This window comes from Eumetopias jubatus, unplaced genomic scaffold, assembly GCF_037043125.1.
Source record: "Eumetopias jubatus isolate StellerSeaLion01/CBP00866 unplaced genomic scaffold, mEumJub1_p1.0 scaffold_7, whole genome shotgun sequence".
Taxonomy (NCBI): domain Eukaryota; kingdom Metazoa; phylum Chordata; class Mammalia; order Carnivora; family Otariidae; genus Eumetopias; species Eumetopias jubatus.
This window is the reverse complement of record NW_028274813.1, coordinates 27,304,449-27,316,750: the sequence shown is the minus strand read 5'-3', so window position 1 is coordinate 27,316,750 and position 12,302 is coordinate 27,304,449. Positions and strand designations below refer to the sequence as shown.

General features: G+C 48.8%; 1 protein-coding gene across 3 annotated transcripts in view; it reads right to left on the bottom strand.

The window, feature by feature from the left end:
• The window catches only part of LTBP2 (latent transforming growth factor beta binding protein 2), a 98,276-nt gene that overhangs the window by 46,472 nt on the left and 39,502 nt on the right, over nt 1–12,302 (bottom strand). For all 3 annotated transcript variants that reach the window (XM_088024514.1, XM_028102098.2, XM_088024515.1), the window contains exons 4-5: nt 2,525–2,715; nt 245–415 (exon numbers count right to left, since the gene is read on the bottom strand). In XM_088024514.1, the coding sequence (XP_087880640.1) occupies nt 245–415; nt 2,525–2,715 (362 nt within the window). The remainder of the gene's footprint in view (nt 1–244; nt 416–2,524; nt 2,716–12,302) is intronic.

Below are 12,302 nucleotides of genomic sequence, written 5' to 3'. Positions count from 1 at the left end.
GAACCATGGACTCAGGTGGGTTATGGGACTTGCCAGAGTCACACAGCTAGGCTGTCACAGAGCTGGGTGAGGACTCAGCATTCTGTGTGACTGGGGACAACTCACAGGAGCCATAGTATGAGAGCTGTAGGCTTCCTTCCTGCAGAAGGTCTGGGCTCCTGCCCAAGGCAGGCCTGTCCCTCTGGGTACCCTGCCCCTCCCCAGGGCCTGGGAATCCCCTGAGGAGGGCGGGGAAGGGACTCACAGATTCGGAAGCCAGACTTGGGGTCATGCCCGTGACCACCCTGGCTATATAGGGTGGTGGTGTCGCCGCGCTCACAGTTGTTGGAACAGTGTCCATGGGCACAAGTCTGCTTGCAGATGGTGGGAGTGAAGACGATCTTGATCTTCTTGATTTTCTCAGTGAGGTTCAGCCCTGCAGAGAGAGGGCTTGGGTCCAGGGGGCAGGGCTGAGAGGTGCAGCTATGACCCCCGGGGGCTGGTTAGAAAGGCCCATGGGGTCGGGGGTGAATGCTTCCCAAGGGCATTTGCTAAGTACCTACTGGAAGCAAGGTCCCACAGCGGGAGCAGGGTGGTGGTACCTTTGAGAAGCTCACGGTCCGACACGTATCGAGGGATGCCAACGTGCCAACCACTAAGCTCGTGCTTTATGCACATTCACTCTTATCCTTCTTGGGGGAGTACCCTTTTAGGTTGAACCATTAGAAATTGCCATTTTTGTAGGTTACAGTGGCCGAATACTGACCATGTTCCTATACCCAATCTGATATTTCTGTTTTACAGTCAAGGAAACTGAGGCCCAGAGAAGTTTGGGTTGCCCCATGTCACACAGCTGGCAAGTGCCACAGTCGGGCGTGGAACCTGCGGGCAGAGGACTGACTGTAGCTGTGACTTGCCAGAGGGAGTTTTCTAAGAGAAGGGGAGGAAGACAGAGGCTGTGAGAAGGACCAGAGTCAGGCTGTGGATGCCCTGATTGCCAGAATGAGGACAAGCACCGGCCCTTTATCTGGTTGGTGGTGGGAAGCCTTTGAAAGTTTTCAGCGAGAGATCAAAGAGGACGCGTGGAGGACTGGTGCCCTCCCAGCTGGAGTGGGCAGGGGGGCGGGGAGATGGGGAGACCAGCCAGGAGGGCACACAGCCCTGCAAGCTGGTTCTGTAACACAGGTGGTCGTGGTGGAAATACAAAGGAGGGGTATTCATTCAGCATGGGGAGCCCCAGGAGGGAAACCAGAGGGAGAGGGCTTGAGGAGGGAAGTACAAAAGGTCTGTGTAGACCATGTGTTCAAGAAGCTAGCCTGGGAAGGGGGGAGAGGCAGGGAGGAAGCCCGAGGGAAGTAAAGAAAGAACTCTGTGGATGTGTGTGCGCGTGCAAGTGTGTGTGTGAGAATGGGAGCGGGAACCAAGTGCATCTGCTGGTGGGAAGGAGCTGGGGGGGCAGGCTGAAGAGGGAGGAGAGAGGGGGTGTGTGGGGGGGTAGGACAAGAGATGGTCTAGTGTTCTAGAGGAATCAAGAAGGGGGACATGCCCTTTTCAAGATGGCAAGAAAGGAGGTCATGGATTACAAAAAGGAATGAATACTGACAGGGATAAACCTTGAAAACATGATACTAAGTTATAGCAGACACCAAAGGCCACGTATTGTGCAGGCTCTGTTAGGACACGTCCAAGGTAAACAAATCTCTAGAGACAAAGTAGATCAGTGGGGCCCGGAGCTTGGGAGAGGGGGAAAGAGGCTTAATGGGTACAGGGTTTCTCTTGGGAGTGATGACAATGTTCTAGAATTAGATAGTGATGGCAGTTGCACAAAATTATACACTTAAAACCACTGATGTGTACACTTTAAAAATGGTTAATTTTATGTGAATTTCACTTCAACTTTTACCATGGCAAGAAAAGCAAGGAGGTGAGCTCAGGCATGGGTTTAGGTAAGGGAGTGGTGTGCACGGTGGGGCAGATGGGCAGGAAGGTGAGGAGCTCTCCAAGAGGTGGCAGGCATGTCCGTGTGCTGATGGGATGGGGCTTGGGAAAGTGGAGGGCAGCTTGGATTAGCCGCTCTGAGGGATGAGAGACACAGAGAGAGGGAGCAGGCACAAAGGAAAGGACTATTGGGCAAGGAGCAGAATGTGCCGAGGTGTGAACCCACAGGGATGCTCAGTTGTCTCCTCTAGAATGCAGAAGCCCAGCTGTGGGTGCTAAGGAAGCAACTGCTCAGGTTGGTCCAGGAGGTTTGCAGGAAGGATAAGGTGGAGGGAGCAGGGCCAGGAAGGGGAGGTTCATGGCTGGATACGAAGGAAGCAAAGGCAGGATGTGTGATAGGGGCAAAGTCCCCGATCAGCTGGTTTGGGACCCTTGGAGCCCAGCACAAAGCAGGCACTTGGCGACTGCTGGTTGATTGGCTGAGAGGATGAGGGACAGGTGAAACTCGGCCGGCCCGTGAGAGTGAAGGGGAAGCAAAAGCGGGGACAAGGAGGTCAGAGATTTAGACGCCCTGCTCTCCTAGGACCCTGAGACAGGGCATCCTTACCCCAGGGGGATGACAGGCGGTCCAGATACGCTGCCTGCTGGGCGCCATCCCTCCGCTCAAGGCCTGGCCCTGCGGGCAGGGCATTGGAGGTGAGCTGACCGCTGGCTGCGGCGGTTGGGTAAAGCCGGACAGTCCGGGACAACCCCGCGTGCTGCTGGGAGGGCTGGCTCTGGCTGAGCCCACTCAGGGTCCTGTGGAGATGATCGTGGAATGGGGGTTTACCGCCTAGGAGCAGCATCGCTGTGCCCTCTGTCCCCGTTTGGGCTGCCCAGCCCCCACCTCTGCACTAGAAGAGTGCCCTCTGTCTGGTTGCCTTCTCTCCACCCATCCGCAGCGGCTCAGGGATGTGGAGGTGCCCTGAGGAAGGGGGAGCGAGGTAAGGCCCACCAGTTGGTTCTGCGAGAGTGCCTACCCCTATGTGGAATAGCCAGGCATCTGCTGGGTTATTCTGGGCAAGTCACAGCTTCTCTGGGCCTCAGGGCCCGAGACTATAAAACAAAGGTGTTAGACTGGTCCCATGTGGCTCTGACATTCTGAGAGTCTTTGAGACTCTTAGGGACCAACCTCTGCCCCCAAACTGAGTCCTGCCCCCAAAAGCCTGCTCCTTGCCACTTCGAAATTCAACCCTTAACACAAATTACCTGTGGAAATGGTGCCCAACAGATGCTTATTCACGGATTGATTCGGGGGCGGAGCCTAGACTCTCCCTCTCATTTCTTTTCATTGTAAAAATAATATAACAATATTCAAGGAGAAAAAAACCTAATTCAGCATCCCCCTGCCCCCATGCAGCAATTACCTTGCACATTTCCTTTTAACCTTTGCTCAAATATACATTCTTACCCCATTGTCATCACCTGTAGACACAGCTTAAATTCTGGTTTTTCACTTAACATTAGATCATACTTTATACAATCCCAGTTTTCATATTTATCATCTCAGTTACTACACGATAGTCTATCTGAAGACAAATCAGATTTATTTATTCAGACATTTGCACGTTGCATGGATTGTTTTTAATTTTTGACTGTGGACATACTTATGTTCACGTTAAGTATGGCTTTTTTCCTTCCGTTAAAATATTCCTTTAGTAAAGGGGGATTCGTTACACTATTCTATTTTATTTTGTATGTTTGAAAAATACTTAAGATAGACAGTTAAAAAGGATCATTCTTTTAGGATTAATTCTACGGACTAGAATGACCATATTGAAGGGTATAAGAGAAAGGTTATAAACATTTATGGCTCTAGGTACACACTGGCGCTTTGTTTTTTGAAAGGGTGTATCAAAAGGTATAACTGTACCACTCAGAGTGCAACCTCTACATCCTAATGTGTTATTGTTTTTTATACTTTGCTAATTGAATAAGTATAAAATGGTACTTCACTGTTGCCCTTTCTCTCCTTTCCTTATTACTTCTGAGTTGAAATATTCTTCATGTATCTATTTACCACTTGTGAAAACTTTCTGCTCATGTCCTTTGATATCTTAACCATTTGAATGGTCTCACAAATTTGAATGCATTATTCATGTGTTTATTATTAGGCCAGTCTACAAGGCAGCCTCCACGGTAAACATCCTGCCCCTTCACAGTGTGTATGAACCGCTGTATATGATGGTGTCTGCATTGTGGTGAGTGTGAGCACACTGTGGACACTGAAGCTGAGGGAGCAATTCCTGGTCCAAGGTTAGACATCCAGTAAATCAGGGCCCTGGGATGCCAGCCCAGAGCATCCTGACTCCTGTGCCACCTAACAGAGCAGCCCAGACCATGATGGAAGCTCAGCCTAGGAGCATCTGCTCAGGCCTGGAGGGCACTCCTTCCCCCAGTGGGTCCCTCCTTCCTCCAGTGGGTCCCTCCTTCCCCCAGTGGGTCCCTCCTTCCCTCAGTAGGTCCCAACCCTTTCCTCTCCACTGGATTCCTTGCCCAAGTGGGACAAGGTGTAGGACCCTCTCCTTCTGCTGTCTCTACTCCAGTTCTGTTGACCCCAAGTGCCTAGGCCATTAACAAGCTTCCTCTTATCCTTTTCTTGGCAGAAGCCAAATCAGGAGAGATGTCAGAGGCTGGTACCCCAGTACTTTCCTAGGCTCCCCCAGGCCCCTCTGCTCAGAGCTTGGCTCCCATAGGCTTTTTTTTTTTTTTTAAGATTTTATTTATTTATTTGACAGAGATAGAGAGAGCACAGGCAGGGGGAGTGGCAGGCAGAGGGAGAGGGAGAAGCAGGCTCCCTGCTGAGGAAGGAGCCGACGTGAGGCTCGATCTCAGGACCCTGGGATCATGACCTAAGCCGAAGGCAGACGCCTAACCGACTAAGCCACCCAGGTGCCCCTCCCATAGGTTTTAATGCTGTTCTTCCTTCCAGGGCCATCGGCAGCAAATCTTTACCCTGAAAGGCCCCAAACATGCCTCACCCTGCTTCCTGAGTTTGGGGTCTAGAGTGGGAGAGAGGTCCTGTTAGCCACTTGAGAAGTTCTGGGAGCTGTAATGGGCCAGAACTGGGAGCCCAAAACCTCAGGCACCTGCTCCTCATTCCCAGGAAAAGATCAGCACAACCAGCTGCAGCAGAAAACACAATCCTTTCAAGATCTTCCCAGAGTGTGCCCGAGAGAGAGAGAGCTGGTGGGTTGGTGGGAGTCTCCTCCTGGTGGCACCGGGCTGGTGCCATGGCTCAGCTTAGTGCCAGCACCCTAGAGCACCCTAGAAAGATGAAGGGAGTAGCTCATGTTCTGCCCAGTTCTGCACTTTTTTGAACTTGGCCAATAAAGAGCTCCCCAATCTGGTCAAGATGGAAACTCAAAGCATTTTTCTTGGTAGTTTGTTGTCATTGTTATCACTGGTGTCACTCGTTTCTCCAATGGAACTCAATGCTGATGGCCCCAAGATTCCTAAGTTCAAATCCTAAGTCCAGTGGTTAATGTTGCAGTGAAGAAAAAAGCCACTGCCAACGAAGAACCTCCCACGTTCCCTAGTTGTAGGTAGGACCTGGCTGTACGGAGCAGAGAAAACAGGATCAGGCGAGGCAAATGTCAGTTCTTCCTCTTCTAGCAGAATGGCCTGAGCAAGTCACAGAGCTCCCCTGAGCCTCAGATTCCTCATCAGTAAAGTGGGAACAAGCAATGCCGCATCATGGGGCCAGAGTGAGGACTAAGAGAAATAGGGAGGCTGTGTGATTACTTTGCAAATAGAAGTAAATGGCATGAGTTGAAAATATGCCAGAATTTTACAATCACATGAATGACAACAAAAGAAGTGCTAGATACAGTTCAGACAAGTATAACAAATTGTTTTGAAAGAAAGCCACTGAAAATTCTCCTTCATCTAAGGGGAATGAAAGACTCCCCAAAACACTTTGTTATACTGTCCAAGCATCCTTATATGTAAAGGGCCAAGTGCCCAATCTGGTGTCCACATATTTTTAACAACCAGAGCCTCCTGAACCTAATCCACTGTCATCTACTGTTGGGATGGGGATTTGGGGTTAAATGGCAGAAATCAAAAGTTCTGCCTTGTCTGAGAGGCTCACAGCAGAGTAAAGGAGGAAGTCCCAGTTCTTTGATAGGTTCTACCTCTTCCACCCAAATTACCCCTGTAAGACAACCACCATCTCCTTTCTTAAGCCCCAGCTCAGTCCTTAGAGGTGGGCAGCGAGGCCCACAATGTGAGGAGGTGGCCTCCAGCTGGTTGCCTGTGCCCTCAGCACTTAGAAGGTCATAGGCAGCTAAGACGTGGTGCAGATCGTGAGCTGGGGAGCTTGCAAGCCCCATAGTCTGGCTTTGTGTTATCTTGGCGCTCATTTCTCTTAAGTGATTCACAAGCCTTTAGCAAAAGCCCGGTTGCATGCCCCATTCTAGTCTCAGGTCGTGGGACATCAAGGAAAGGGTGTGGCGCCATGTTGGGCCCAGGGTAGTCTAAAGAAGCAGTGCCCCCTTAAGGACGAGAGTGGTGACAACAGGGGCAAGCGAGAGCTTCACCGAGAACGTGACTTTCTTAACCACAGTCCCCCACAGGAGAGGGTCCATCTACTCAGCCTTGGAAGAGTTGCTTTGATTTCATCAAAGGATAACAGTTCTTGAACTTTCCTGGCACAAGAAGAGAATTTGCTATCCCTCTGGGATTGTTCCAAGGAAGTCCTGGCAAAGCAGCCACAATGGACAAGAACAGCTGTCCCTAGACTTTAGGATCACAAGGATCAGTAAAATTTTGAAACAAATGCAGGGGAATAGCATAAAGTTGCCAACTTTTTGTTTAGGTAAGTAAGAAATTCACACACACACACACACACACACACACACACACACACACACAACTACCAATTATTACCACCATAATTCCATGAAAGAAAAGACATTCCAATGTGAAAAAGAAACATTTGAACAAGCTTAACTTCATGGAAACCTCACCACATTGACTTTATTTTCTTCATTTCTTCATGGACCAATGAAACATTCATGACAGGCTAGCACCAAGCCAAGAGGAAACCACTGAGCTACAGTCTGCTCTAGTCTGAGGACTTTCGGGCTCTTTCGACCAATTTGGGAGACGAAAAAAAAACTTCCTGTCCCCGCTGGCTGGGATCTTCACACCCAAGTGAAAACTGCCCAGACAGTGCATACCTACAATGATGTCACTCAGTTCAATGTGGTGTGCCCACATTCTGCCATCCTGAAAAGATATTTAACACTGAGGTTTTCAAAAGCAATTGGAGAGACAAGTGGGTGAGGGGCTCCATGCCTTTCACCCCATCCAAGTGCACCTGAGCCTAGAGGCTCCACTCTACCTACTTTATAAATTGGGCTTCCAAATACTGTTTTGTTTGAAAAGGCTTTTGCTGCTAAAAGAAAGTTTAAAAACATCACTATGTGGTGCATAGAATAATTATAGCTACCATCTATTGAGCACTGAGCCAGATGCTTTATTATTTTTTACTTTTTTAGATTTTTTTATTTGAGAGAGAGAGTGAATGAGTGAGAGAGAGCATGAGCGGGGGGCGGGGGAGCAGAGGGAGAGGGAGACTACCAGACACTTGGGATCATGACCTAAGCCAAAGGCAGATGCCTAACCAACTGAGCCACTCAGGCATCCCAAGCCAGATGCTTTAAATGCATCATCTTAACCACATTATTTTATTGAATGATAAAAGTAAGTTGCAGAATAACATGGATAGTATGCTTCCAGGTTTGTGTCTTAAGAAAAACTTCTCTCTCCCCCTATAGATATTTATACAGGCATGGGAAAGATCTGTAAGGATTTGTAAACCATGGCTACCCCTGTTTTTACATTCTTGGAATTTTTTTCAGTAAAACATTTTACAGTAAACACGTATTATTTTGTAATAAAAATAAATCCTTAGTTTTCACAACAGCTCCATTTTATAGATAAGGAAATCGAGGTTCAAGAAAAGCATGGTAAATATGTGCAAATAACTTGGATCCAAAGTGGACCATGATGGCTGACAGGGGTACAGGAATTCAGATGTAAGAAAGACCACGTCATCTGAGTTGGGGCTTAAGAGAGGGGTAGGATTTTTCACAGTCCAAAATGAAGAGGAAGACATTGCAGATAGGAAAAATATTATAAGACAATGCATGGAGGGGGGAAGCATGGGCTTTTTTCACAAGAAAAAAAATACAACTGTTTCCGAAGCACATAAAAATATGCTCATTCTTTTTTTTTTTTAAAGATTTTATTTATTTATTTATTTTAGAGAGAGAGAGTGTGTGAGCAGGGGGAGAAGCAGAGGAAGGGAGGGAGAAAGAATCTCAAGCAGACTCCCTGCTGATCACGGAGCCTGAAGCAGGGCTCGATCTCAGGACCCTGAGATCATAACCTGAGTGGAAACCAAGTGACCTGAGCAGAAACCAAGAGTCAGCTGCTTAACCGACTAAGCCACCCAGGCACCCCGAAGATACGCTCATTCTAAGTAAGATGTACAAATGAAAACTACTCTGAGATAGCATTTTCAATCCATTAGATTAATAAAAATTCAAAAGTTTAATAATGGACTAATTTGGCAAGATTGTGCTGAAATAGGCACTCTCAAATATTGCTGTAGGAACGTGAATTGATACAGCCCTTAGGAGAGCAATTTGGCAATGTCTCTCCACGCTGAGTGCATCTATCTGCTTTGCTCCTGCAGTTCTATCTCCAAAATGATGCCGCAGATAAAGCTGCCATGTAGGCACTGCAGCTACCCTGCCCAGGTCCCCCTTGCAGCTGGTGCACCTCCCACTGGCTGCATCTGAGTCTTGCTGGAGGCGGATGGCAACCACCTGACAAAGCCCCTCCCACACCAATGACTGCCTGAACAAGACGTTCAAAAACCCTGCCCCTTGCCTCAAGGGGAGACTGCAAGCTCCACCCTCAGTCAGGCCTTGGCTTGATTTCCTTGGAACCAATCCTTGCCAAGCTCTTTCCACCTTCCCATCCTGCTTCCCTGCCTTGGTAATCCCCCAATAAATCACACACCATGGGAAGCCATGTCCCAGCTCCACCTCTAGGGGAGTCTGACCTAAGACACTTGAGAATGTCCAAAATGATGGATGAACAAGATTATTCATAGCAGCACTATTTTATAATAGCAAAATATTTTGTAAAGAATAGAAACAATGTAAGTGTCCTTCAGTAGGAGATTGGTTAAACAAACTAGGATATATCCACAGGATGGGGTCATATGCCCTCGAAATAGAAAGAAGCAGCTTCTTACATCTATAGGAAAGCTCTCCAAGACATACTGAAAAGTGGATAAACAGCCCCGATCTGGCCCACTGACCGTTTTTATACTGATGGTGAACTAACAATGGTTTTTTATATATTTAAATAGTTGAAAAAGGCCAAAAGAAGACTATATTTCATGACATGAGAAAGCAACATGAAATTCAAGTTTAAGTTTCCATAAATAAAGCTGAGTTGGGACAGAGTGACGCTCATTGTCTGTGAGCTACTTTTGCTCTAAATGGCAGAGCTGAGTAGTTGTAGAACCATATGTCATACAAAGCCTAAAATATTTACTATCTGGCTTTTTATGGAAAAGTTTGCTGACTTCTGGTGTGGGGTGTGTAAACTTCTGTGTAAACGTAGAGAAAATAAGCATATGTGTTGCATTTATTTGCATCTTCCTAAAGCAACCTAGGAAGGCTACCTTGGAAATTAGTAACAGTGGTTACCTATGTACGTGGGGTGGCAGGGAGTGGGAAGGGGGCAGACGGGGAATAAACTCGTGCCACCATTTAATGAATGCTCGCTCTGCACCAGGCTCCATGCCTATAATGCACATTGCCCACATCATCTCACATAGGTCTCTCCGTAACTCTAAGAGTTACTCATTATCCCATTTCACAGTCTAGAAAACAGAGAGTAGCAAGTTTCTATCCCTTCCTGAAGGTTACAGAACTCCCAAGGGCAGAAGCCAGGTTACCAAACCAGGTTAAGTTCATCCTAGAGCTACCCCACCATTTGTTATTGCTGTATCACCATTTTACAGATGAGGACACTGAGATTTGGGGGATTGAAGAAGAATAGGTTCCAGTCCAAATGGTGGACAGCGTGAAGTATCAGAGAGGTGTCTGCGCTGTATTGAATGGGTGAGGAAGAGTCTCTGGAGAAGCCCACCTTCTTTCACTCATTCAAGAAGCACTTACTGAATGCCTGCCACATGCCAGGCACTGAGGTCCAAGGATGGCAAAGACCCTCTACCCCTCTCTGCTCCCATGGAGCCTGGGCAAAGTGTCCAACACTCCAGCGAAGGTGTGGGGGCACGGGGCGGGGGCTGCATATTAGCCTTGAGATGTTCATGGTCTCCAAGCAGGTCTAGGACATGATGAGATAGGCCTTTTCAAATGATTATTACTCTGGTGAAAGATGACCTAGGTGCAGATGGACCAGAGAGGGGCAGGCTGGAGGCCAGCTGGAAGGCTTTGGCTGTGGTCTGGGCTAGCAGGGACCAAGGATGGGACCAGGAAGAAAGTCTGGATTCAAGGGATAGTTAAGTCATGGGGAATTCCCAGTTGTGGCTTAGAGCAATGGTGGAGGGAGCTCCAGGGGCCAAGGTCTCAAGTGGGAGATCCAAGAAGTGGCTCCGTTTGGGACACAACGAGTGTTGGATGCCTCAAGATGGATCTCCACATGGAAGCACCCAGGAGGCAGCACTCAGGAGAGAGACAGGGCACAGTCGGGAGCATTGTAAGGATAGAGGTGGTGGTCATGGAGGATTTAGGAGGGAGGGATGACAGCACTCAGGGAGAGCATGCAGAACAAACCCCGCTTCAGAGCTCCCTGCTAGACTGAGGCGTTAACTCTGCTAACACTTCCCAATTTCAGGAGGGAAAATGTGTTAATGAACAGATTGGTCTGAGTTCTAAGTTTTGTTCCCATAAATTTGTTTCCAGCCTTTGGCACCTGCTACCCCTTGTCGGCTAGCACATGATAAAACAAATGAATAAGCAGTAAATGCATATTAACGGAAAATGTGGCAGTGGCCCATCACACTTCACCTGACAGCATGTTCCTCTCACGGATATGTGCGTGTGCCTAGAGCTGGGTTTTATTTTGAACACCCAGACGATCGTCATAGTTTCTGCTAATAAAACTGTTCTCAGCTCTAATCATGGGATTAATTACACTGATGGCATTCCTCATGACTCCCAGGCGCCCTGACACCTAAACCCTCTGAGAAATAGAGGCGTGAAGAGAGAGTAAGCAAGGGTGGAGGAGGAGCCTGGGGAGCACCAAGGCCTGAGGGCAGACAGAGGAAGAGACTGTGAGGGTGTCAGAGGGGGAGCAGCCAGACGGGTAGGAGGGGCCAGGGGGCCGGGAGGGCCCTCCAGAATGCCGTCCCCGCTTCTGGCTCTCCTGTGACTGCAGGCCGTAGTGGCAGGTGCCCAGGCCCCAGTGCCTCCCAGGTGGCTTAGTCTCCCCTGAGGATGTGGGTGCCGGCAAGACAAGGGAAGCCCTCGCAGAGCTCTCTCTCTGCTCCATCTCTCCTCGGGCCCAGGCCAGGGTCAGCCGGCCCTTGTGCCAAACCCTCAGGGACCCACTGTAGTGTCACCAGACCTCCTGCTCCGGGTCCTGCCACAAACCTGCCCCGCCTCAGCCGAGGGCAAGGGGGCAACCGGCCAGGGTGGATCAGGAGGAGAGGACACCGTGGCCTGGGAGCCCACTGGTCTAGGCAATGCACAGCATGGGGGCTGGGCAGGCGAGAGGCAGGCTGGCTATGACTTAGCAGCTATCACTCTCCAGCGTCTGGGTACCAGACGTGCCAGGTTGGTGGGTTCTTTGGTGACAGGAGGAGGGGAGGGCTTGAGCAATAATGATGACTATGTATTGAGTGCTGATTCTGCATTGTATATATTTTTTATTTTTTATAGATTTTTATTTATGTGAAAGAGAGAGCGAGGGTGAGAGAGAGAGAGCACAAGCAGGGGGAAGGAACGGCAGGCAGAGAGAGAAGCAGACTCCCTGCTGAGCAGGGAGCCCGACGCGGGACTCGATCCCAGGACCCTGGGATCATGACCTGAGCCAAAGGCAAGATGCTCAAGCGACTGAGCCACCCAGGCACCCTGTGCTGTGTATTCATTGTTACATTTGCATTATGTTATCTGATCTTCACAACCACCTTAGGGGCTAGGTATTGTTATTAGCCCTATGTTTCAGAAAAGGAAATTGAGGCCCAGAGAGGTTAAGGAACTTGTCCAAGATCATTCGTCTAGAATCATTGTGTCCATCAGAACTTTCTGTGGGGATGGAAATGCTCTATAGTCTGCGCTATTCAATATGCTAAC